Source organism: Jaculus jaculus, chromosome 11 (assembly GCF_020740685.1).
Source record: "Jaculus jaculus isolate mJacJac1 chromosome 11, mJacJac1.mat.Y.cur, whole genome shotgun sequence".
NCBI lineage: Eukaryota > Metazoa > Chordata > Mammalia > Rodentia > Dipodidae > Jaculus > Jaculus jaculus.
In genome coordinates, this window is record NC_059112.1 from 18,453,950 (window position 1) to 18,479,888 (window position 25,939).

At 43.5% G+C, this 25,939-nt stretch overlaps 1 protein-coding gene and 1 long non-coding RNA gene across 3 annotated transcripts in view; both read right to left on the reverse strand.

Moving 5' to 3' along the window:
- Positions 1–4,015: 4,015 nt before the first annotated feature.
- LOC123453313 lies at positions 4,016–17,780 on the reverse strand. Its single transcript, XR_006632731.1, has 2 exons — positions 15,866–17,780; positions 4,016–5,722 (listed from the first exon to the last, which is right to left on the reverse strand). It is a non-coding gene; the product is annotated as an uncharacterized LOC123453313 (long non-coding RNA).
- A 112-nt stretch (positions 17,781–17,892) lies between these two features.
- Positions 17,893–25,939, reverse strand: part of Gabrb1 (gamma-aminobutyric acid type A receptor subunit beta1) — a 409,215-nt gene continuing 401,168 nt past the window's right edge. For both annotated transcript variants that reach the window (XM_004658682.3, XM_045130001.1), the window contains one exon: positions 17,893–18,350. In XM_004658682.3, the coding sequence (XP_004658739.2) occupies positions 18,000–18,350 (351 nt within the window). In that variant the 3' untranslated portion in view covers positions 17,893–17,999. The remainder of the gene's footprint in view (positions 18,351–25,939) is intronic.

Sequence of the window (25,939 nt, forward strand, 5' to 3'; positions counted from 1 at the left end):
AGGTATCATCTGGTGTCTGGGTGTGAGGCACGAGTAAGCTCTGGAGTCAGGTATCATCTGGTGTCTGGGTGTGAGGCACGAGTGAGCTCTGGAGTCAGGTATCATCTGGTGTCTGGGTGTGAGGCACGAGTGAGCTCTGGAGTCAGGTATCATCTGGTGTCTGGGTGTGAGGCACGAGTAAGCTCTGGAGTCAGGTATCTGGTGTCTGGGTGTGAGGCACGAGTGAGCTCTGGAGTCAGGTATCTGGTGTCTGGGTGTGAGGCACGAGTGAGCTCTGGAGTCAGGTATCATCTGGTGTCTGGGTGTGAGGCACGAGTGAGCTCTGGAGTCAGGTATCATCTGGTGTCTGGGTGTGAGGCACGAGTGAGCTCTGGAGCCAGGTATCTGGTGTCTGGGTGTGAGGCACGAGTGAGCTCTGGAGTCAGGTATCTGGTGTCTGGGTGTGAGGCATGAGTGAGCTCTGGAGCCAGGTATCTGGTGTCTGGGTGTGAGGCACGAGTAAGCTCTGGAGTCAGGTATCTGGTGTCTGGGTGTGAGGCACGAGTGAGCTCTGGAGTCAGGTATCATCTGGTGTCTGGGTGTGAGGCACGAGTGAGCTCTGGAGTCAGGTATCATCTGGTGTCTGGGTGTGAGGCACGAGTGAGCTCTGGAGTCAGGTATCATCTGGTGTCTGGGTGTGAGGCACGAGTAAGCTCTGGAGTCAGGTATCTGGTGTCTGGGTGTGAGGCACGAGTAAGCTCTGGAGTCAGGTATCATCTGGTGTCTGGGTGTGAGGCACGAGTGAGCTCTGGAGTCAGGTATCTGGTGTCTGGGTGTGAGGCACGAGTGAGCTCTGGAGTCAGGTGTCTGGTGTCTGTGTGTGAGGCACGAGTGAGCTCTGGAGTCAGGTATCTGGTGTCTGGGTGTGAGGCACGAGTGAGCTCTGCAGTCAGCTATCTGATGTCTGGGTGTGAGGCACGAGTGAGCTCTGGAGTCAGGTATCATCTGGTGTCTGGGTCTGAGGCACTAGTGAGCTCTGGAGTCAGGTATCTGGTATCTGGGTGTGAGGCACGAGTGAGCTCTGGAGTCAGCTATCTGATGTCTGGGTGTGAGGCACGAGTGAGCTGAGCTGTCTCTGTCATTCCTTCTGCTGAGCTTCTCAGTCTTGGAACACAAGAGAAGGAAAATTCAAATACCATAACTTGTGAATAAATGCAATTCTCACAAAACACCAGTGCAGCCAATTCTAGTGTCACTAGAGAGAAAACTGGCCGGGCTGACATGGCTGCCGAAGCATGTAGACATTCTGTGGGAAGAGACGCAGAGTTAATGGTGTGAAAGTGGGGAGAGGAAACTCCCCAGAGTGGGAGATGTAAGCGACACTGAAACGCAGGAAGTGAACCTTGCTCGTGTCCCAAACAAGCTTCACAGGTCATTTTGGAGGCTAACGGGGAAATGTGAATTGAGCCATCACATTGTTGATATAAAGAAATGATTTTTATTAGCTATGGTAATGGTGTGTGTGCATAAATATATATTGATATATATTGTGTGTGGTGTGTGTGCATGTGTGACTGTGTATATGTCTGGGTGCGCATGAATGTGTGAGCACAATGGGACAATTAAAAGCTGATATCAGCTGTCCTTGATTACTTCCAATCTTATTTATTTTATGTTTCAGTTTGCTTTTGTATGTATGTATGCAATGTGTGTGGGGGGTGTGGTGTATGCGTTCCTAGGTGCCCTTGCGATGCCCCATATTTTAGCAGTGGGGGCACTTGCCTGTCTGTGGTAGCTGGAGCTGAACTGAGGTTGTCCTGCTCCATAGCTCTCCAACCCATTCTTACTTTAGCCGAAGTCTGTTTGACTGGTAAGCTGAGTTTGCTGGGTGTGTTAAGCTCAGGCAATTCCCTGGTCTGTCTCTCCTTTGAGGGACTGGGGTTACATAGACCCACATGGTCACCCCAGCTGCCTGTGTGAGATCTGGAGATTCTAACTCCGGCAGTTTCAGTCCTCCTCAGGCTCATGTGGAAGAATCACAACTAACTTCTGACCCATCTCTCCAGCTCCCCAACTTTATTTTGAGATGGGGGTCTCTTACTGAACACAAAACTTAGGGATTTGATGACAGCTGCCCTGGAGAATCCTCCTGTCTCTGCCTCCCTGTTACTAGGACTACAGGTGCATGCCCCCGAGCTGGGTGTGGTGGCACACGCCTTTAATCCCATCACTCAGGAGGCACAGGTAGGAGAATCACCTTGAGTTTAGGGCCACTTTGAGACTACATAGTGAATTCCAGGTCAGCCTGTGCCAGAGCGAGACCCCACCTCGAAAAAACAAAACAAAACAGAACTAAACTAAACTAAACAGGTGCATGCCATCATGTCTGGAACTTTCCATGAGTGCTGGGGATATGAACTCAGGGCCTCATATTATGTTGCAAGTGGTTTTACAAACTGAACACATCCTCAGCTAATACATCATATTTTCTAAATGTCTAAAATTTGTAGAAATCTGTATGAGACAAATGACCTAAAATATAGTAGTTGTTTAAAAATACTTAAAAGCAATCACAACTTATTAAATGTTCCATTGGTGATAATGATAGTTGCAGGCTGTTGATGTAGAATCTGGGTGGTGAATATGTTGGACGATTTTCAGAATCTTAAACAGGTTAAGAGATGGGTGGGGTCTGAAGAGATGGCTTGGTGGCTAAGGCCACTTGCCTACAAAGCTTAAAAACTGGGGTTTGATTCCCCAGTACCCACGTAGAGCCAGATGCACAAAGTGGCACATGTGTCTGGAGTTCCTTTCCAGAAGCTGGAGGCCCTGGTGCACCTGTTCTCTGTGTCTCTCCATGTTTGCAAATAAATAAATAAATAAATAAATAAATAATTTTAAAAAGAAAAGAGGTAGGACAGGATGCACTCAAGTGATGCCACTTGGGTTGTGGTGACGGTGCTGGCACTCCTCAGTGGGCAGAGGACCTTCTAGCCTGCCAGCAGGTGATGGGCACTCTCGCCCAGCGCGGCTCGGCCCGCCCGTGCTCACTGTGGCGCATCGCTGTCTGGTCTGCCTGGTGCCCCTGATTGCCCTAGCTCTTCCCTCTTGCCCCTGTGAAATTACCAATAACTGCTTGGTGAATTAAAAAAAAAAAAAACAAACAATTTGTATTTCTTTTGTTTAGGAGCACGTAAGAGGCTAGATGGCTGGGGTTTCTCACCCAGCAAACCCTGCCTGGGTCACTTTTCGTGTTTATTCCTTTCTAACGTCGGGGAAATTGGGTGGTGTCTCTCACTGCATGGTGTAGTGAGCTGGTTGCCAGTAGTGAATGTCTCAGAAAGTAGCTCTTCAGGCTGAAACTTCGCTCATAAAGCGGTGATTCCTGGTTATTTTGTTAGATAAATGTTAAACTTGTCCCTAAGGCTGGAATGGAGACTTTTATTGGAAAGCTATTCTGCTAACCACCAATTAATGGGCGAATGAACTTCGCAACTGGAGTCTGTTCATTACATTGTCAGCGCATTCTTTCTCAGGGGAGGGAATGAGTTTGCAAGTTGGAGATCTTCAGAAGAGGAAAGACTGACAAGTAGGCACCTCTAATATTCATATATACTATGGAGATTTATTTTTAAAAAATGGTATAACCCACCTCAAAAGGATGCCAGGAAGTTTGTTGTTGGCATCAGCTTTTAATGCAAGGAGATGGTTCATGTCTTCCTTTTTTGCTCTGTACTATATAAACACTCCATTTGCTCAAACGTTTCTAAGGCATGAATCCTAAGGAATATTAAGAAAAATTAATGTCATATAAAAACAAACTCCTGGAAAGGTGCTGGTATTTTTTTCTTTCCAATTTATAGATAATCCTGTAAAGGATTTTTCCCAAATAAAGAGACTTTAGCTTTGTCTTAAATTTTACAACAAAAGCTCTTTCACAATAGATTCAGCATTCTAAACATTTTAAAAGCTTAAAAAAAGATTATGCCTGGTATCTTGCATGTTGAAAACAGCACAAAGTAAGCTTTTTAATGTGACCATTTATAATTAAAATTATTTATTTGTGTTTTTGAAATAAACAAGCTGACATAAATTGTACATATTTACAGCGATGAACCACATTTCAGAAGCTGCGCCGTGACTTTGCAAGCACCGCTGGCGGCTTGGACACCAGCCTTTCAAATGTCCTGTCTCTCACTTGCTGAAACATTTAAAATCTGGAACACCCAAGCAAACGACAACATATTTTCTAGCAAAGCCATACTGTCCACAAAACGCTGAGTGAATGGCAGTCCAGTGACTGCGAGGGTGTCTGTGAGTCCTGAAGTCAAGAGCAAGCCTCTCTTCACGTCCATAACTGATTGCACGTCATTGGATTTTGTACTTTACAGGAGCGCACAATTAATTATTCAGCAGACGATTCAGGATAGAAAAAAAGATCATGAAGGGAGGAAGGGTCAGGAGTGAGAGGCCACAGAGAGAGTTCCTTATGTACGAATTCACGCTGACAGGGAAGTCTCTTTTATTTATGTAGATTACAGTCTACAGGCTTCGTGGATTTTTTTTCCCTCCCGCAGATAGCACTTGAGACAATGAAGGCAGAAGGTCACTTACTTTTAGCACATACAAAGGAGTCAATGAAACAGTTAGAGTACTTTGATCAAACCCCAAACAGAACAAGGAGAAACAAGCTTACTGTATGAAATTTGATCTCAAATGTAAAAAGAGAGTACAGAAAACCCACACGATTGCAACTGTTAGACACACGGCAGTTTCAATCAGAAAATGCAGCATAGGTCGATAGAAAATAGAAAACTTGAATTATAAAAGTCAGGAGTCCATCACTTCTTTGTATTTGTCCAAACCTATGCCATTTTATGAAAAGTTTTCAACAGGTTTCCAGAAATCCTCTTTCTCACCATTTAACTTCTTTAGTGGCCTGGTAGGTAGGTTTACAAAAAAAGCATTACCTGCTTATGTTACAAAGAAAAGGCTTATGTCAAAAGAGCAAAAGAACATTACAATATTGATGCTTCTTTGCAATGCCAGAAGTTTTGCCTTCTTTAAAATAAAGAGAGACTTTCTTTTACTTACAAGAACCAGAATTGTGTTGTGTCAATACGGATAAGGGTTTTCTGAATTGCATTTGGTAGGAGGGTAGATAGCAAAATTGATTAGTGGAGGCTTAAAGACACAAGGATGAAAACACGTAACAAGCTCTGACATATTTGGTGAGTTTAGCCTAATGGATTGAGACCCAGCTGAATATACGTACGTGTTTGTTTCTTTACGTTCATGTTGGTAGCACCTGCTTCTGAAAGTCACACCTACAGGAAGCTGTGAATTAAATTACTAGGCAGAAACTGGTCTGGCAAGTTTGGCTAATTTTTGAATTCCATCAAGATGGAGGTGAAGTGGTCATCAGTGTCTTATTGGCAAGTCAGTGACTTCCTGGTGTTTTTTTTTTTTTTCTTTTTATCTAATGAGACTTGCTTTCCCAAACTTCTGGTATCACCATGAAAGACCTTTGCCTCAAGTTCAAGCCCCTTGTGTAAAGTCAACTTCTTAGATGATGGACAGCCAGGAAAGGCTTTCAAGCAAGCCATCCTAAACCTACATGCTGTTCTTGAAACACCAGTTTGATTCGTATTTAAGCAACATCATAAACTGCATTTCATTTCCATTAAGTTTCTAAAGGACATACCAGGATTATGGCTCTTATCACGGTGGCACAAAATTCTACCTGGTGGTGAAAAAAAAACAAGAACTTATTTTAAGTTTCAGATAGTGTTTGGTCCTTGTAAGCATTTAAACCATTGAGAATTCCCCAAACCTCTGGCAATCTTGACTTTGTAATAATACCACATGGAAGTTTTGTTTTTTTTTCTAAATCAAGAGTGTGTATTATTGGCTCTCTTTAAAATATACAATTGAGCAACACAGTTAGTAAGTGCATGTGTATAAGCATTTCCTTAGAAAAGTAGTGGCATGTTCTGGATATAAAAGATCAGTTGGATATGTCATTCTCACTAAGTGAATCAGAATGATCCAAGGGCTTTCCTAAAAAAAAGTCTCAAGGGGCACTTTTGCAAAATATATTTCAAGCTTTATCCAGTGAGTATTTTAAAAAAGATGCAGTCATCAGATGAGCAATGAGTTGATCAAAGAAAGACAAAAACAAATACACTACATTTCGATGTTTGTGGGGACTACATGTAGAAAAATACATTATCTAGTAAAACTGGTGAGGCTGGTTGGCATTCTGAGGTAAGACTGGCAAATTATATATTTTCTTTTATGCAAATAAATTACAACAGAGCAGGAATGTTAGCAACGGAAGGGGATCATAAAAAGAACTCAGTCTGCATATCCCTCAATGTGCTACTAAGAAGCAGTGACAAATAATCGAACTGTCTACCCCCATAGATAGTTCTAAATTTTCTACTTCTATTTTGGTAGAAATAGAATATGTGGTGCAGTACTCAAACATATTCTCTTAGAACACATTGGGATGTTCCATGTTCCACACAGAATACAGCAGAGTTCCAACTTCAAGAGCAAACACTCCTTAGACCCTACATTCAGAAGGCTTTTAATAAGGCAAACTGGGATTGCCAAGAGTAAAATGGAAGCTGTGAAGTAACTGTCCTATTGCTGCAATGGAAAAGCAATAGTAAATTAGGATGGGAAACTCAATTCTGCCGAAACTGGTAGAAACTAGAACGGAGGGATTATGAACATTAAGTCTTTGTAGTCTTGCAGTGGGGGAAAAAAAAAATTCGAAGGACACTATGCATGATGCCAACCAGGGCTCGACTTGCTTTGTAAATTCAGTTAGTCAATGTAGGCATAGGCTCCAAAGGGCTGAGAAAACTTGGGGGAGAGTGTAAATTCACCTGGCCCACAAGTATTATCTGTCATCTCAGAAATACTGAGCTTTAAAGAATGGCCTGGTGTGTTTACCACCTACGTCATTTGATCAGCATTTATAGACTCTACCATGGGTAGAAAAATAAATACTTGGGGTAGAAATTGGAGTATTCACTCTTAAAGACTTTGTATTTTATTTTGGGAGGTAGAAGAATATTTACAAAAGTACTGAAATTACAAAAAAAAGTCCAATTATATTGGACAGAATGGCTACAAAAATTGAAGAGGTGCTATCAGGTCAGAGAATGGAACGGTGTGTGTAAGGGTTACTTTTAAATGGATTTTGGGATATTGGTGACTTGTCTCCTAAACCACCATTTTGGTGGGGTTAGAAGGAATATCTGAGCAGTGGAAATTAATTAAAGCAGTGGAAATTAATGCTCCAAGTAGATGTGGAGCTATTGCAGAGGAGGGTAGAAAAAGTTCAAGGCTTAATTTTCCTGGAGCAAACTAAGGAGAACCATGAAAACCTTGGTGAGCGTGAAAGGTGAGGTCCATGGTTCAATATGTGAACATTAAATTTACTGGTGTTTCCTATACCCTTTTGATTAGTGGCATCTCACAGTTAAAGTGACCATATAACTATCCTTTAAGTGGATATTTTGGGCTTTATTCATAATTACACACCTGGGATTATCTAAGGCAAGCTGGGTCCTATAGTTTTCTGACATTTGGAAGCAGAAACAGGGTTCAGGAAAATGGAGTGGGGCTGGAGAGATGGCTCAGCAGTTAAGGCTCTTGCCTACCAAGCCTAACAACCTGGGTCAATTCCTTGGTGACAGATTCACACAGTGGCGCACGTGTCTGGAGTTCATTTGCAGTGGCTGGAGGCTCTGGCACGCCCATTCTCTGTCTGTCTCTTTCTATCTCTCCTTGCTTGCATATAAATAGATCAAATTAAGAAGAAACTAGAATAGACTTGAAGCTTCTCTTTTGTACAGCCATTCCTGAAACTTACTCAAGAGACTAATGAAAGGCGTTTGTATGGGGAGAGGATGGAGAAGACAGAAAAACCAAAACTGGACACCGTGTCTACTGGGTTTACTGTCCTGCTCTGCATTAGAACTGTCTCCTTCCCTGAAACTCTCCACCCATCTTTGGATTATTCAAAGTCGGATCATCAGGGTAAACCAGGATTGTCTCTGGGTGGTGTAGAAGTGGAAAAAAGCTTTGTGGAGGCTAGAAAACCTGAATGAATACTGATTCTATCATAGAAACTAGTTATCGGCTTTTAGGTACGACGTTTAAGCTATTTGAGCCTCTGTTCTGCTACTGGCATGGTCATAATTTCACATGTTTGTAGCAAAATGCCATTCACTGTATTATGAGTGGGAAAGTGTATTTGGATACTTTAGACAAATGTGGGACAGTCATTACTGGATATCTACCCAAAGCCTTTCTACTTTCCTTTTGTAATTCTTCCTCAGGTTGACCAACTCTCGACTGTCTCTACCATAGGTCAACCATGGTCCCTCCCTCTTTCAGTCAGTGGTCCTGGTATGTATGTGTAACTCAGCCTTGGCCAATGAAACAAAAAAGGTGGCTGCTGAGGCCCAACATGAGGAACTATCTTCATGCTTCTTTTTGGTTTTTTGAGGTGGGGCCTCACTCCAGCCCAGGTTGAAATGGAATTTACTCTGTAGTCTCAGGGTGGCCTTGAACTCATGGCGATCCTACCTCTGCCTCCTGAGTGTTGGGATTAGAGGTGTGCGCCATCAGGCCTGGCCTATTTCCTTGCTTTTAATAAGAGACTCAAGACAAGACTTAACTCTGTTTCTGTCTAAATGTCAGCATGCAAGGAGGGGTGTATGTGAGCTTGTTATAACCATGAGTACTGATACTAGGCAAAGGAGAGATGGATGGACTGTGGAAGGGACCTGGGTCCTTGCTGACATTATCACAATACTCCAGAAATAACCCACATGAAGCATCTTACTTTCGAATTTACTGTTATAGGAGATAATACCATTTTGATTGTAAAAGCTCTTTCTAGTTGCATCTATTTTTACTTGCAACTGATAGATATGTATGTTAGTACTAACCGTGGTTGGGAATTGGACACTTTGAAGTGTTTGAATTGTCTTCAAAATGATAGTAGTAAGTTTGGGTCCATCTTTAGGTAAAAAGGTGTTGGGAAAGTAGAGAAAGAAAGCTGTGAACTCATTGATTTTTTTTTTGAGGCAAGCCCAACAGATTGGCCTTTTTTTTTTTTTTTTTTTTTTTAATGAGAGAGAGCAAGAATAAGACAGATATATATAGAGAGAATTGGTGTGTCAGGGCCTCCAGCAATTGAATTCCAGGTGTGTGCACATGTGTGACCTTAAGCTTGCATCACTTTGTATTTCTGGCTTACATGGGATCTGGGGAGTTGAAATGGATCCTTCGACTTTGCAGGCAAATGCCCTAACCACTAAGCCATCTCTCCATCCCCGGACTCATTACTTTAAGTGGAGCAGTGAATACACCTATGTATGGAGAGGCTGAAATAATCTTTGTAGGATGTGTAATGTTAAAGGGCCAAATACTAAGAAAATTTTGCAAAGAAGAGGCTTTTTCCAATTATGACTGCCTAAAACACAAGGGAAGAATTCACTATCCTTACAATTTTTTTCCTTTCTTAAAAAAATTTTGTTGTAATTTTTATTTAGTTATTTGAGAACGACAGACAGAGAGAGAAAAAGGCAGAGAGAGAGAGAGAGAGAGAGAGAGAGGGAGGGGGGGAGAGAATGGGTGCACCAGGGCCTCCAGCCACTGCAAATGAACTCCAGACACATGTGACCCCTTGTGCATCTGGCTAACGTGGGTCCTGGGGAATCGAGCCTTGAACTGGGGTCCTTAGGCTTCACAGGCAAGTGCTTAACTGCTAAGCCATCTCTCTCTCCAGCCCTGATTTGATTTTTTGAGGTAGGGTCTTGCTCTAGCCCTGGCTGACTTGCAATTCACTTTGTTTTGTCAGGGTGGCCTCAAACTCAAAAGCGATCCTCCTACCTCTGCCTCCTGAGTGCTGGGACTAAAGGCGTGCCCCACCACGCCCAGCACTTACAATTTTTAATGGTGGAAGGCTCTGAGGAGACACATGGAAGTTCAGAAAATGTTAGCTAAGAACATCTGTTTGTAGAAGTCGTTTTGGAAATCGTGTTCAGAAATGGAAGTGGGAAGGATGAATGGCAGAAGAACTAGAAAGCAGTCTGGAGAAATGCTTAGCAGTTAAGCACTTGCCTGTGAAGCCTGAAGACCTGGGTTCCGCTCTCCAGAGCACACGTAAGCCAGAGGCACATGGTGGCACATGCATCTGAAGTTTGTTTGCAGTGGTTAGAGGCCCGGGAACACCCATTCCCTTTCTCTGTCTCTCTCTCTCAAACAAGCAAAGAAACAAATAAATGAGCTAGAAAGTGGATCACAATTTAGTAAGGCAACTTTTGTTTCTGCCACCGTTGTACCTAAAATATTAGACAGGTTTGACTAGTGAAGTGGGGTAGGAGATGAGCGGAGTGGGAGAAGCTCAAAGTCAACCATGTCTGCTATTCCTCTATCAAAACAGGGAGAGCCATGGCGTCCAAGAGTGGAGAGGGTGCTACCATGCACTTGGGTTCGGGTGCTGCCTGGAAGTTGGCTTTTCCATCCATGAGGGAGGGTTTTGTGGCTTTCTCTTGACCGAATTGTAGACTGGCTAAGAACAGCTATATCTTTCAGAATTCTAAAAATAGAGTCCAGATCACATTGATGTATATTTTCTGAGAGTTCCTTAAAGCAAAATATTGCAGTATATAGAATATTATAAAACTAGTAAATTGGGCTGGAGAGATTGCTTAGTGGTTAAGGCGCATGTCTATGAAGCCTAGGGACCCAAGTTTGATTCTCCAGGTTCCACATAAGCCAGATGCCCATGGTGGCACATGCATCTGGAGTTCATTTGCAGTGCCTAGAGGCCCTGGTGTGCCCATTCTCACTCACTCTTTCTCTCTCCCTCTCTCTGTCTCTAATAAATAAATTAATAAAAATAAAATCTTAAGAAAAAACTGCAAATTACTGAGCTGGAGAGATGGTTCAGCGGTTAAAGTCCATGCCTGCAAAGCCCAATGACCTGGGTTTGATTCCCCAACACCACGTAAAGCCAGATGCACAAGGTGGAGCATGTGTCTGGAGTTTGCTTGCAGTGGCTAGATGCCCTGGCCTGTCCAGTCTCTCTGTTTTTCTCTGTTTCTGCTTACAGATAGATAAACAAGTAAATAGTAGTTTAAAAATAGTAAGTCATTTAGGTACTTTCCAATATAATTGTACATTTGATGTGCTTTTCAAGGAACATGAACAAGTATTCAATTTACTTGACATCAAGTGGCTTAACATGACTCTGAAAGTCATGTTACAAGGATAGTTACTAAATTTGTGGGTTGCACTTGAGTCACCTTGTGTCTGGTTTACTTGAGACCTCGAGAGTTGAACATGGGTCTTTACACTTTGCAAGTACCTTAACTGCTAAGCCACCTTTCCAGCCCTACATGCATGTATGCATGTATTCTTTACATAAGGACCAGAAAAGAAGAAAATAAAAATAATTGAAGGCAGGTCTTTTTTTTCTTTTTTTGGTTCTTTTGAGGTAGAGTCTCACTCTAGCCCAGGCTGATCTGGCACTCACTCTGGCGCCCCAGCCTGGTCTGTAACTCATGGCGATCCTCTTACCTCTGCCTCCCAAGTGCTGGGATTGAAGGCATGTGCCACCACGCCCGGCTCAAGGCAGTTTTGAGGAGGCTGCTATGACAGTGATTTATCTCCAAAGAACTTTAAAAGGCAGTATGAGTTGGGATTGAGGGTGGGAGAATTAAAAATCATCATGTTTGTGAATTAAGTTGAAGACATACACTTTAATTCTGGCACTGTCTGAGGTTTAGAAATGAGGAGGAGGAGAAATGAATCAATTCCAATATGTGAACATGAGGCAATATGATACACAGCTGCAAAGGAATGAAGACACAAGAGCTCATTTATTTTATAAAAGCCAGAATCCAAAAAATGTACAGATGTGATCTTTTAGCAATGTGCACATATAAAAAAATATAATGGGAAATGTCTCTTTTTCTCTGTTTCTCCCCAAGGGGCCATCCAGGAGGAAGCAGGAGCCAGTGGGATAGTGATACTGATTGCTTTCCTCAGCCTTCGGCTCTTGCCTACGACTGTTGCCATGAGCAACTGTGACCCTGTTTCCCTAAGGCAAATGAGCATTACTGTTTGGCCTCTGTTTTATTGATTTAGTTTTTGATTGTCTAAGGACAGAAAGTGTTGAGTTGTGCTATCAACTGGTTTTCTTTCTCAGTTGGTTCAGAAATAACAATTACCCCATCCAAACTCCTTCCTGGAGCCTTTTCGATAAGTTCAGGGTATATAATGCCATTGGAGACTAATCAGGAACTCTTCTGACTCCCTTGATGTGAGTCCTTCTATGCAGAGTACTTCTTAGTAGGCAAAAGAACAAGAAGAAAACACACTCATGCACACACACACACACACACGCACTGTTAGTTTCAATTTGAATTGGATATTTTTGCTATAGGAGAAGTTCAAACAGACATAAAACTCTTCACCCTTAGAGAAGCTTAGATTTTCTGTTCTGTAATTCTTTTATCAAAAAGAATTTCTTTCAAATGCTTGCTGGTAGAATTTTGGCTTTCAACAATTATGAGTTCTATCAGTTTAGTCGATTTGTTATCTGAAAAAAAAGTTAAAAAAAATTTAAGTATGCTGTGTGTGATGGTTCCTGCTTATATTCTCAGCCCTTGGGAGGCTGAGTTAGGAGGATCTCTGGAAGTCTGAGGCCAATTTGGGGCTACAGAATGAGTTTCAGGTCAGTCTAAGCTAGGTCTAGAGTTTAAAAAAAAAAAAACAAACAAAAAACTACATCCCACAAAAAGTAAAAACGTAATATGTTTTGGAACTGATTACATATGAGAGACATTTCTTGTCTTATGTAGGTGATGGTAGATGATGGATGGTGCATGTTTTGGAACCAAAATATAACCTGTGTCCTCAAGTGCTTGGAGAGTCTGGATTTCTGTAGGTGTCATCACCCTTTCTAGCACTGCTGGTCTTCAAGGAAACACATTTTATGGTATAACGTCCTACCATTTGCAAGACGTGGTCAAGTGTATCAAAACTTGGAGGAGATATATTTGAAAACATCTAATTGACAGACTCTCTTTTAAGTTAAACTAGCACATCTCACACATGTCCCTTGAAACATCCTTGTTCTAATTCCCAGTCAGTTTATACCAGCACTTCTGTTTCCCCTTAAAAAACAATGACAGTCACCCGGATCTTCCCAGGAACAAGTCAGTCTGTCAGTGTGAGTGTTACTCTCTATTCTCTCGTTGCTCCTCCCCATCCTTTGGATATTTGACTGTCCAAATGACTGATAAAACTAATCCCTCCTTGTCACTTTTATTCTCATAGAAGTTTTAGGGACATGGTGGAAGAGAAATTAGACGCTAAAGCTATTGGTGCAAATGAGGCTTAGGGTCACCTGTGGATTTGAGCCTCTCTTCCATTCCTGACCCCCCTGAACGCCATGGATAGTTCGGAATCGGACAGGACAAGCAGCCACAGTGACACAGCGACATTTCATGTCACTGTTTCCGGAGCATCTTGCTCCAGTTTCAGTTTCTGCTGGTGCGCTGTTCCTGGTCCCCGTAGGTGGGCAGCCTGTTCGCGGGCTGCTGTCCCTTTCGGTGGGGTAAGGGCATGAGGCAGTGATCACGGACACTTGGCTATGGCTGACAAGAGGCGCACAACTATACTCACAAAACAGCAGAGGAGGAGCAGGAGCTGAAAAGATTCTGGTTGAGGCCCAAATCACTAGTCATGTCACGTCATGGATAAAAGCAAATGCTTTATAAACTGACATTATTTACAATGCTCAGGGTTTTTTTTTAAAATGCCCACCCAAAGCTGAGAACCACCATGTCACCGGGGGGGGGGGGGGGGGGGGGGGAGGGGACGATTTGGCGAACTATGTACAGAATTTACAAGGAAGTTTACACAGTAGTCTACATCCCATGAACAAATTCACCTCGCTGTTTTCTGCTTGCTTTCATCAAACAGATATTTTTGTTTCCTGTTCTTTTCATCTCAGTAACTGATTTGAAGCCAAATGAGCAAATGTTTGCTCATTCTTTTTGCTCCCCTCCTGGGATATATGATTATATTTAGTTTAGGGGAAAAAATGTGGTGGTACTGTCACCCTTTGGCAAGATCATGCTCCGAGTTGACCATTTAAGAAATCTTGGAGAGCATCCTGCTTGTATCCTTCTTGTTTAACTTGGCAGATTGGATCTGAGCTCTTTCTAAATGAATATTTATAGTTGTTGATGTTAGAAAGATGGAAGTCAGTATTTCTATGAATTGAACATTATGATTATTATTTTTTTTTTAAAGGAAAGCCTGTCCTGGGATCCTTAAGCCAAAGTTGATTTTCTGCAGCACGTTTTTCTGTTTGCATCACTAGCCCCATCATTGACTGTGAGTTACAATAAAGATAGCCTATGTGCTTACACAGATCTCAGCAGGACTGGCCAGCTGCCGTTTCTGTTTGGTCATTGGACAGATGGAGACACAACCCTGGAGAATTGCCTGGGGATTTGCCTTACAAAACTGCTGAGCGTAATGATGTCACCCCTGATGTCTTAAGCCAGGGAAGAGTAAAAGCAGCGTGGCTGGGTGCGCACAGGTTACGTGTCCAGCACAACCCGCCTCACCGTGTAACTGTGGACCAGAGATTCCCGGGACCTGACTGAGGCTTAAGAAAGTGAGTCTGCAGTTTTCCGCCTCTTCCAGCACTTAAGTAATGCAGGGGAGTACGGCTATTTTCAGGGCAAAAAGATAACCTAACGATAGTTAAATGATAACCTTTGTATAATGTAATAATGTACTATCTCAAGATTGGGGGCCAGCATGAGGGAGCTTCAGAATGCCTCATAACTTTTATTAATTTTTTTTTAGGCAAGCCCAACAGACTGGCCTTTTTTTGTGAGGGAGCAAGAGTAAGAGAGAGAGAGGGAGAGAGAACTGGCATGCCAGGGCCTCCAGACACTGTACTCAAACTCCAGATGTGTGCACCACCTTGTGCGCATGTGCAACCTTGTGCACTTGCATCACCTTGTGTCTGGCTTACGTGGGACCTGAAGAGTCGAACATGGGTCCTTAGGCTTCACAGGCAAGCGCCTTAATCGCCAAGTCATCTCTCCAGCCCAACTTTTATGTTTTAGGTACATTATTCTGGACCAGACAGGGGAGACAGCCAGAGAAATAAGGATTTTTTTTTTTTTTCTATTTTGTTTAGCCCAGGAAGGGAGAATATAACCAGGAGCAGGGAAGAATTGGTCCAGGAGGTGTCAGAAGTTAGTGGGGTCAGAGATTATGAGCCTAAAGCAGGGCAGAAGTTCTGTTCTGCTGGCTGACATTGCTTCTGAACTCAAAACTATTTCACAGGATTTTCATAATCGTGGCTGCGATCCCAGTGCCACCCCGGTAGTAATGCCATTTCAGGCCCAATACGTAATGTAGATTTACGCTCAGCAATTTTACATTTTACGAAGGTTAGGCTGTAAGAGTTCAAAAACAAAACAAAACAAAAAATACAACCCTTTCTTTATGCAGAAGACATTTTACATCTAAAACTATAGCAAAAACCATTTTAGATTTTAAAAGGCAAGATAAAAACCATAATGAAAATATACAAATTGTTTCAATCTTTCCCAAGACGATCTAAGCAGATCAATTGTTTCATTAAGGAACATAGATTGCAGGACATTTCCTTTCTGATTTAGCATCTGAAACTTAACTTTTTAAAGAGCTCTTGACATTGGAATGGTTCATTTCTGGTAGGTATCATCTCCAAAATTTCCCCTCCTGTATTTAAAATAAATGGCTGCCCAGTGGTTCCTGGGCGGTCATTGAGAATACTAACCTTACAATCCTGAACTTGGCCACATTTCGACTCTTATTTGGGCATCACATAATAGTAAAGCATGTCAGTGTGCCAGGGGCAGACCGGGACTTCACAATTAGGACTCCATGCCTATGGGCTGAGGAGAGCCGCGACCGGGGAAGTATGGCCACACACCTGACAATCCACATGAACATCTGGAACCTGAACAGCTCCTCGCGGCAACCACTGAGATCGTCTTTCCAGGTCAAGTGGGGAGTTTGATGTTTCCACTGAATGCGCACTTCCTTCAGCCACAGTCACTCAGGGATCTGGGTGATCGCTTGCTTTCCACGAGACTATTTTGTCTCCATTTCCATTGGGCGCATTTGTTTCAGCCTTACCTTTCCAATCGCGACTCTTAACTTCTAGCAGCTCACATTACACTGGACGTTGACACCCCTCATGGCCTTCGGGAGAACGACAGATCCTTCAATGAGGCAGGCGTCTTTAGGAGCCCACCTTCCCACGCCTGGCTCATGTGTGGAATCATCTCGATCAGTGGTTGGTCAATTTAGCCTCTCAGTCAACCTTGCAAAAAGGACATAAAAAGTTTTCACGTACTCAAGCTGAAAGAAAACGAGGTTTTAATGACATCAAATGGGAGGAACCCAAGCGTGGCTTGTCGAACATGTTTAGAATCGTGTGTTGCATCGCTCAAGGTCACGAGCGCCGTGACCCGGAAAAATCCATGAGCAGAGATAAGGCAGAGCAAAGATGGCAGTGGTTAACTAGGGCAGACAGGGTTCACACTCTGGGGGGCTGGTGTGCATGTATCAAGGCCTCCTGCTTTTGTCGCTGGAGCGTCTATCTGTGGATGTTGCTACTTGAAAGGTTTTCCTAAAAATGGAAACCTAGCCTCAGAGGAGGACATAGGTGACATAGGTGAGCGCGTTTCTCCTGGGTCATTCGCGCTCCATCCTTTGCAAAGCAGAGCTCAGAAACAGAAACGTGCTAGGTGAGGCCTCCGTGCCCAGCTTTCCTCCATCGGGAGGCTAAGAAATATATACCAGGTTGACTTAAGACTTGGCAGTGTCGACAACTGCCCAGGCACCCTTTTCCCAGTACATAAATCTCGCCTTCCTCATGGAAAGGGCAGTGCTTCTGCACGCAACGCTTGCTTCCTTCCACGCCCCATTACGTCCTCTCTTCCTCCCTGGAGCCAGAGACTGTGGAAATGGGGCTCAGCATAGAGGAATTCCAGGCTTTCACAAAATGATTAGAAAAAGAAAAAAAAAATATTCTCATTGTCCCCAGATCTCCTTATTCTTAAGAAGAAATGGGGGGGGGGGAGTCCTCCATGGCTACCATTTTGATCAGGCTGGAAGCTAACCCTAATTGCAAACATCTGCGGGGAAGTCTGAGGAGTGTTTTAAGGATATTCATGGTGATGGGGGGGGGGGGTGACAACAGGTTGACTTTGTTCAACCGTGCCTAGCACTTGTGCTGGTCTTCCTCCCTTTCCACAGAGCGGAGGAGCCTTCTAGAAGGCACCGTGAGTGGAGGGGAACCTTCCTTCCTTCTTTCTTTTCCTTTGTTCTTTTCTAGACTCTGTTTCATTACCTTCTTCCTGGAAATGGCTTTTTTTTTTTCTTCTGAGATCATGGAAATTGTGGCGATTTTTTTTTTTTGGCATCATGAAATTTGTTACAGTTTACCAGGAAGTCGTGCGTGTGGACAGCAAGGTCCTCTTTCTTTCCGTTTTTATTTGAAAAGAAAAAAAAAAATTTTTTTTTTTTTCAGTACAATCCAGGGCAGCTAAGAAAGACTGATAACCATTTACTACCTATCTGCCTTCTCTCTCCTTGTTTGTTGTAAACGTGACGATTCATAGAGATCTCCTGAAGAGCTGGTAACCTGGACCACAGTAGACTGGAAAAAAAACAGTGTTTTTTTTTTTTTTTTTTCTTTTGAAGTAAACATGGTATAATAATAAAATTGATATGCAAGACCTAAAACCAATTGGATGGCTGAAATTCTTACCTAAAAAAAAAAAAAAAAACCCAACAAACTACAAACAAAACAAACAAACAAAAAAATCCACCCAGGAACAGCAGTCTCGCTGTTGGTGACCTGTGAGCTTACAAAGAGGAAAATCGAACCTCTGGGACAGACCTTAATGTACATAATAAAGCCAATAGACGACATTAAAAAGAGAGAAGGTGATGGGGAAGAACATTCGGGACCACTTGTCTATGGAGTTGACGTCAGTCAAGTCTGGGATTTTGACTTTGAGCTGCGAGGCGCGCCTGCGGATGCGCCCCTTGCCCGGGGCCGGGGCGCCGTGGCGGTCCAGGCCGCGCCCGAAGCCCTCGCGGCTGCTCAGCGGCTTGCGGTACTGGATGCTGGCGCTGTCGTACGAGTACATGGTGGCCTTGGGCTCGCTCACGCCCGTGAGCACCTCGGAGCCGCTCGTCTCGTTCCTGATCTCCAGGGTGCTCAGCAGGATGTTGCCGTGGGAGTCCACCTGGGGGCAGAAAGGGTGGGTTCAGGCACCGTGGAGGTCCCCGCGCAGGGGGGAACGGTCGTCAGATGAGCTCTTCGCAGTCTACATGTCTGGATCCACGTGCCTCCTGTCTGTCTGTCTGTCTGTCTGTCTGTCTATCTATGTATCTATGTATCTATCTATGTATGCATCTATCTATCTATCTATCTATCTATCTATCTATCTATCATCTATCTATCTATCTATCTATCTCTCTATCTATCTATCATTATCATCATCTATCTATTATCATCATTTATCTATTATCTGTCATCTATCTAATCTATCATCATCATCTATTATCTATCTATATATCATCATTTATCTACTATCTACCATCATCATCTATCATCTATCATCACCATTTATCTATTATCTACCGATCATCTATCTACCATCATCATGTATTATCTACCATCTATCTACCTATCTCTGTTATCCATCATCCATCTACTATGAACTATCACCATCTATCTATCATCTATCAATCTATCATTTATCTGCCATCTGGTATCCATCAATCTGTCATCTATGTAAATCTACCTAATATATGTTATCAAGCTATATCTATCTTCCCTCATCCTTATTAATCATCATCTTCTACATCTCTGTTTCTGTCAAGGCCACTCTTTAGCTACCTGTCGTCTTTGTGAATTATCTATTATTCATGTTCACCATCTCTGTCTGTTATCATCTATCTACTTAACCTATCATGAATCTACACACCATCTACTATCTACCTATCAATTTGTCTCAACCATCTCATCATATCGTTTATCTATTTCCTTTTGTCATTATATTTATTTTTTTTCCAGGTAGGGTCTCCCTGTAGCTCAGGCTAACTTGTAATTCACTATGTAGTCTCAGGGTGGCCTTGAACTCATGGCGATCCTCCTACCTCTGCCCCCTGAGTGCTGGGATTAAAGGTGTGCGCCACCACGCACAGCTTATTTTTAGTTTTTTTTTTTTTAATTTTTTTTAGTTTTTTCAAGGTAGGATCGCATTCTAGCCCAGTCTGACCTCAAATTCACTAAATTCACTAAATAAAGATGTGGGCCACCACACCTGGCCTATTTCCCTTCTATTTGCCTACTTGCCATCTGTCACTTTTCTCTCTGTATCTATAGTCATTTATTATCCATACATCCATTTCTATAATAAGGATCTTCCTGTCTGGTTGTCTATATCAATGGTATGTTTATCTTGCTAGCCATATAGCCGTTTACCTAGCTGCCCTGTGTCTCCACTCACAAAACATGACTGATGCAACTGGTACATGCAGGCATTTAAAACTATAAATAAATAAAAAAAAGTTAAAATAACTAATACACTTTCACAACCAAGTATTGACTTGTTAGACTTTTAGTCTGTTTTCACAAACATATGTACTTACTAACATGGGTTCGTCCACATATTTTGCCTTGAAAATCCGTTTTTGTCAGTTATCAGTATACCTTGGCTGGTCTTCCATGTTAACCGACATTCTATGATATCATTCATTAACTACACATGGGTGAACCACATTGAACTAAACCTATTGTCAGATCTTGAGATCTGTTTTACTTCTACAGCTTTACCAACTAGTCTGGCAGGAACATCCTTCCGTCAAAAGCTTGTGAGTTATCATAAGGATTTTCGCGGGTTTGGTTGCCAGACATAGAATGAACGGGCCAAGAGATAGGCCTGTCTTTCAACTCTCGTCCCTCGGCCACTCTGTACCATTGCTTTTTCCATTCCAGTGATCCCGAAGCTGGGTTTCCTGGTCGTCCCCATGCTATGCTCACAGGCACACTTATGTAACTGCGGGATGTGTGAGAACACACTGGTCTGCAGCGTGGCTTTATTTAACTTCAGTTTGGCATGCTTCCTGGAACATACAGGGCTCATAAGAACACACGAATCTGGAGTCCTTCCAAGGGCATTCTAGGCAATTCTGCTTAAAGCTAGTGTCAAGCCAACAGAGCCTGTCTTATCATGTAAGCCTTCAGGTGAGGTTACTTTCAGTAAACGCTATTTAGAAGCACAGATACAGGTGAGAAGGCAAAAGAGTCTGGTGAAAAAAAAGAGGAAAGAGGGCTGGAGAGATGGCTTAGCGGTTAAGCGCTTGCCTGTGAAGCCTAAGGACCCTCGTTCGAGGCTCGATTCCCCAGGACCCACGTTAGCCAGATGCACAAGGGGGCGCATGCGTCTGGAGTTTGTTTGCAGTGGCTGGAGGCCCTGGTGTGCCCATTCTCTCTCTCTCTATCTGCCTCTTTCTCTCTCTGTTGCTCTCAAATAAATAATAAAAAGTAACAAAAAAATAAAAAAAAAAAAGAGGAAACAACACGGAGGCAAAGACAGGCAAGAGAAAAAGCAAGGTTAGAAAACCACACCCCTCAGTTCCAACCACAGAAGGTTAACTGGGTTTGGCCAGGGGCCTAGCATAAATGCATTACTTGTGTGTGCTCATGATCCTGTTTGAAAAGGCTGCCATGCCACACTACCACCAAATTGTAAGTAAGACCACGGAGGACCTGAAACAGTTAACAGACTGACTCATCCTCAGTCACCTGCTAAGCGGCAGGCCTGAGATCAGGGCCCATGCCTCCCTGGCTCCATGCCCATGTGCTGAGAGCACCACGTCACAACCCGTCGCTTTTGCCACATCCGGAAGTGGTTTTAGCAGTATGGTGGAACCTTTTGAGCCTTGAGTTGGGGACTGGAGAGAAATGGTGGCTGGGCCTCGTCTCTGGTTCTCTGTATCCATTTTTAGCTACTGTCATGTCCCTCTGTGAAGCATTCTGTTGCAGTATCATCAGACAACATACTATGCTCTGATTCAGCAAACTACTTTTTTTTTCACTTAAGGGAATTATTATTTCTTATTATTAATAACTACTACTGGGACTGGAGCATGAAGACCTAGTTCATATCCCCAGCGCCCATGTGAAAGCTGAGCAGGGGCATGCCCATAATCCCAGTTTGGGGGCAGGGGAGGCAGGTTAATTGCTGGGGCAAGCTAGCGAGCTGAATCAGTGAGCTCTGGGTTCGGGGACAGAGCCTGTTTCGATAAATAGGATGGACAGTGATAGATGGTGTCACTTGACACCAACCCCTGGCTTCACACACACATATGCACACATGCCTGCACACACACACAAACACATCCCACATATTGCAAAAATATCAAATAACAAGCCGGGTGTGGTGGCACATACCTTTAATCCCAGCACTCAGGAGGCAGAGGTAGAAGGATCACCGTGAGTTCGAGGCCACCCTGAGACTACATAGTGAATTCCAGGTCAGCCTGGACCAGAGTGAGACCCTACCTCGAAAAACAAACAAACAAACAAAAGAATCAAAAGAAAAAATAGCAACTACTTATGAATCCAATGATATGTCTTATCTTTTATTTTATCAGAGCAGCACTATGAAATAGATTATATTATCTGACTTCTGTAGAAGGAGAAATTGTGGCTCAGAGAAGTAAACTGCCAAATATTAAATGACTAAGCACATGATTTAGGGTTAAAGTATAAGATGTGCTTCATGTCAAATGTCATTTTTTCTACTCTTTGCCTGTTAATCAACCTGATTTGTTTTCTTTGAGTTTCACTTGTATCCTGCTTTCTTGTTTACTGATTTACATTTCCTGATAAAATGTTTCCAAACATCTGCATGCTTATGATTGTGACTGTGTGGTAGTTTGAATGTATGGCTCCATAGACTCAGGTATTTTTTGATTAGGAATTGAGCTTGTTGCCAGGGTGAAGGAGACAGACCCTGAGGACACTCAACACCTACCAAAGCAGAGATCCAGAGGCTCGTAAGAGCCCATCACTAAAGTAGACTTAAAACACATCCAACATGGCTCAGGGATTTTTGTGGAAGAGGAGGCAGAAAGATTGTTAGAGCCACAAGTTGGGACATCATTTCCTGAGGCACTACATCTCCCCATCAACTGACTGCTATTCCCACAATGCATAATCCACAATCCCCATGGGGATAACCTGTGACCCCCCCCCACACTGGGGAGGAGGGCCCTCTTCAGAAACGGGCTTAGGGGTGAGGGAAAGGATGGTACCAACATGTGATGTTGCCATACTAAGTATGTCCATAATCAATAAAAATTTTTTGAAAGAATTGCGCTTATAACTTGGGTCTCCAGCAGTCCAGCTGGAGGAGCTTGGAGGAGATGTCACTGGGAGTGGATCTTAGAGTCCAGCCCTAACATATGTGGACAGCAGTCTGAGCTCTGGAGGTGTGTGCTTACTTGCTGGGGGTTGGTGCTTGCTGGCTGCTTGATGGTTGTCTGTGCTTGGATCTATGAAAGTGAGCCAGCTTCTTTAAAAAAATTTTTTTGTTTATTTTTATTTATTTATTTGAGGGGGACAGAGAGAGAAAGGGAGAGAGAGAGAGAGAATGGATGCGCCAGGGCCTCCAGCCACTGCAAACGAACTCCAGACGCGTGTGCCCCCTTGTGCATCTGCCCAACATGGGTCTTGGGGAATCAAGCCTCAAACTGGGGTCCTTAGGTTTCACAAGCAAGTGCTTAACCACTAAGCCATCTTTCCAGCCTGTGAGCCAGCTTCGTATGCCACTGGGATGGTGTTCCCCTGGAATTTGTAAGCCTGAAGTCACCCCCTTTCCTCCTATAAACTGCTGTTGGTCAGGTGTTTGTTCAGCAAGGAGAATCTCACTGCAACAGACTGGTACAGTTTTGGGAGTCAAAAGATGCAAGTTGAGCAGAATTAGCATCCTTACACCCAAAACCTTAGCCCTGACTTCCAGATCAGAGTTTCCAATAGCAGGCCTGGAGAGATGGCTCAGCTGTTACAGGAGCGTGCTTGCAAAGCCCGATGATGTGCAGTTTTTCAGCACCATGTGAAGCCAGACGCACAGAATGGTGGTTGCAGGTGCCTGAAGTTCATCTGCAGTAGCAGGAGGCCCTGGTGTGTCTGTTCTCTCCCCGCCCCCTCTCTCTCCCAAATAAATAAGTAAATTTTTTTAATTTATTTATTTTTTTTTAGTTTTTGAAGGTAGGGTCTCACTCTAGTCTGGGCTGACCTGGAATTCACTATGTAGTCTCAGGGCGGCCTTGAACTCACAGTGATCCTCTTACCTCTGCCTCCCGAGTACTGGGATTAAAGGCGTGCACCACCATGCCCAGTTAAGTATTTTTTTAATAAAGAATTTGCAGGTGCACACAGCCACAAGGCTCAAGAATCGTGAAAGGGTAGAGGCAGGTGAGTATAAATAACTGAATGAAGGTAGGTAGAGAAGAACACTATGTTAGAGTGTCAGGTGTCTAAACATCCAATCAAACTTCAGATCCAGCTGAAAGGCATGCACCCCATGTGCTGGAATCGGTCAGAGAATCTGAATAGCTAGATGTGCAGTCAACGTGTGTATATGAAGTTGACTTGACATTACAATTTGCGCTTTGGGCCAAACAAAAACTCATCTGTGACAGACTTGATATTTGGATAGACACTTGGAGACCTTTGGTCCTTTCCCATTCACTCATCCTTTCTACCAGGTTGCTGTGAAGTGCTAATACTGGTTCTTAGGTCTAAATCCCACTTTCCAGAGGTGTAGCAGTACTTGGTGGGCCTAGACTAGGGCAGCGTAGGAGGAAGGGAAGGAGGGACTATACCACAGCGGGATCTGTGAGAAAGTATTAAAATCCCCAAAACACTGATCTGACTGAATTTGGATTAAAAAATTATTGATTTATTGATTTGACAGAGGAAGAGAGAGAGAGAGAGAGAGAGAGAAAGAGAGAGAGAGAATGGGTGTGCCAGGGGCTCCAGCCACTGCAAATGAACTCCAGATATGTGCCCCCCCCTTGTGCATCTGGCTCCCTTGTGCATCTGGCTAATGTGGGTTGTCGTGGGGAATCGAACCTGGGTCCTTTGGCTTTGCAGGCAAATGCCTTAAAGGCTAAGCCATCCATTCAGCCCTGGATTTTTGAGCTGAAATTAGATTGCCCGTAGCAGAAATGAGGGGCTAAGTGGGTGGAACATCTGAGAAGTCAGATAAAAAGTGTGCTGTTTCCATCAGCTTTTTGACACACCTCAGACACTCAAGCTCTGGTGTTCTGCCAGTAGCTGTGTGTGTGGGGATGAGCCGGGTGATGTCACTGAAGCTAGTCAGAGCGGGAGGTGCACATGGAGTCAATGAACGAGACATGAAGAAAATAGACAGGAGGGCAAAGAACAGGAGAAGGTGGTGATGGGCAGCTTAGGGAGGGAGGAGGCGGTAGCCAAAGGAGGCGGTGATGAGCAGTGTTTAAGAGAGGGCAGAGGGGTGGATGTTATGGAAAACACCCATAGGTTTATCAGTAAGGCCATTTATAGTCTTAAGACAGGAGCTGAATCATGATCTAGACGCGAAGGATTCAGGACCGGATTGGTGGCGCACGCCTTTAATCCCAGCACTCGGGAGGCGGAAGTAGGAGGATTGCTATGAGTTCGAGGCCACACTGAGACTACAGAGTGAATTCCAGGTCAGCATGGGCTAGAGTGAGACCCTACCTTGAAAAACCAAACCAAACCAAACCAAAAACCCAAACTCCCGCCCCACCAAAAAAAAAAAAAAAAAAACAACAACAACAAAAAAAGGAATCCAGTCCTGCAGTTAATGAGAAAGTTCATCGCTTCCTTACAGAATCAACATTACCTTTGTCTTTTAAAGGGAAATTTATGAGGAGCTGTATAACAATTTTTTTTTCTTTTTTACTTCCTTCTGATGGCTTTCCTATCCAGATTAGGGCTTATTTTAAACTCTGATGTATAGGCCGTGTGTGTGTGTGTGTGTGTGTGTGTGTGTGTGTATGTATATGTATGTGCGTGCACTTGTGTGTCTGATGACATATTCATGTGCTACAGAGACAGTGTTCCACAAATGAGACCCATGGGGAAAATGGCTATTGTTTGTCACGTTTTCTGAAGCACCAAGAAGCCATGTTGCGCCTCGTTTCAGCTGCAGTGTTTGGATGCTGCCTGTTTAATGAGGAAGCATCGAGCCCCGGGCTGAGCATGATTTATACACAGGATTTTGAGACGCCACGGCAGAAGGAATTGAAGCAATGAGCATGTTAGCCCAGTGGATCTTTAGGGCAGACATAGATGGCTAGATGTTCTGAAATGTTGCTGATGTGGCAACAGCTCCTCAATGGGTGGATCACATCTCACTTCTCGTGTTACCCTACAGGAGGGGAGTTTCCACCCCAACTTTTGGGAGAAATCTGAATCACAACTCCTTCACTTTGTTCACTGCTCCTCACTGACCATTTAGAAGAAGGAAGCAGGCAGAAGGGGGCTTTCTGCCTTCTGGATGGTCCCCTCCCTGTGACTGACTTGCAGAGAGAGTGCAATGTTGAAGGGCAGGGTTAAGGTCGGCCTGGGGAAGCGCTGTAGCGTCTCATCAGCTCAGGTGATTGGGAGTTAAGTCTGTTTGATATTGGGGGGAAGGAGTGTGCTATATTAACTGTATTCTTCAAACCAACACAACTGATTTATTTATTTATTTATTTGGTTTTTCGAGGTAGGGTCTCACTCTGGCCCAGGCTGACCTGGAATTCACTATGT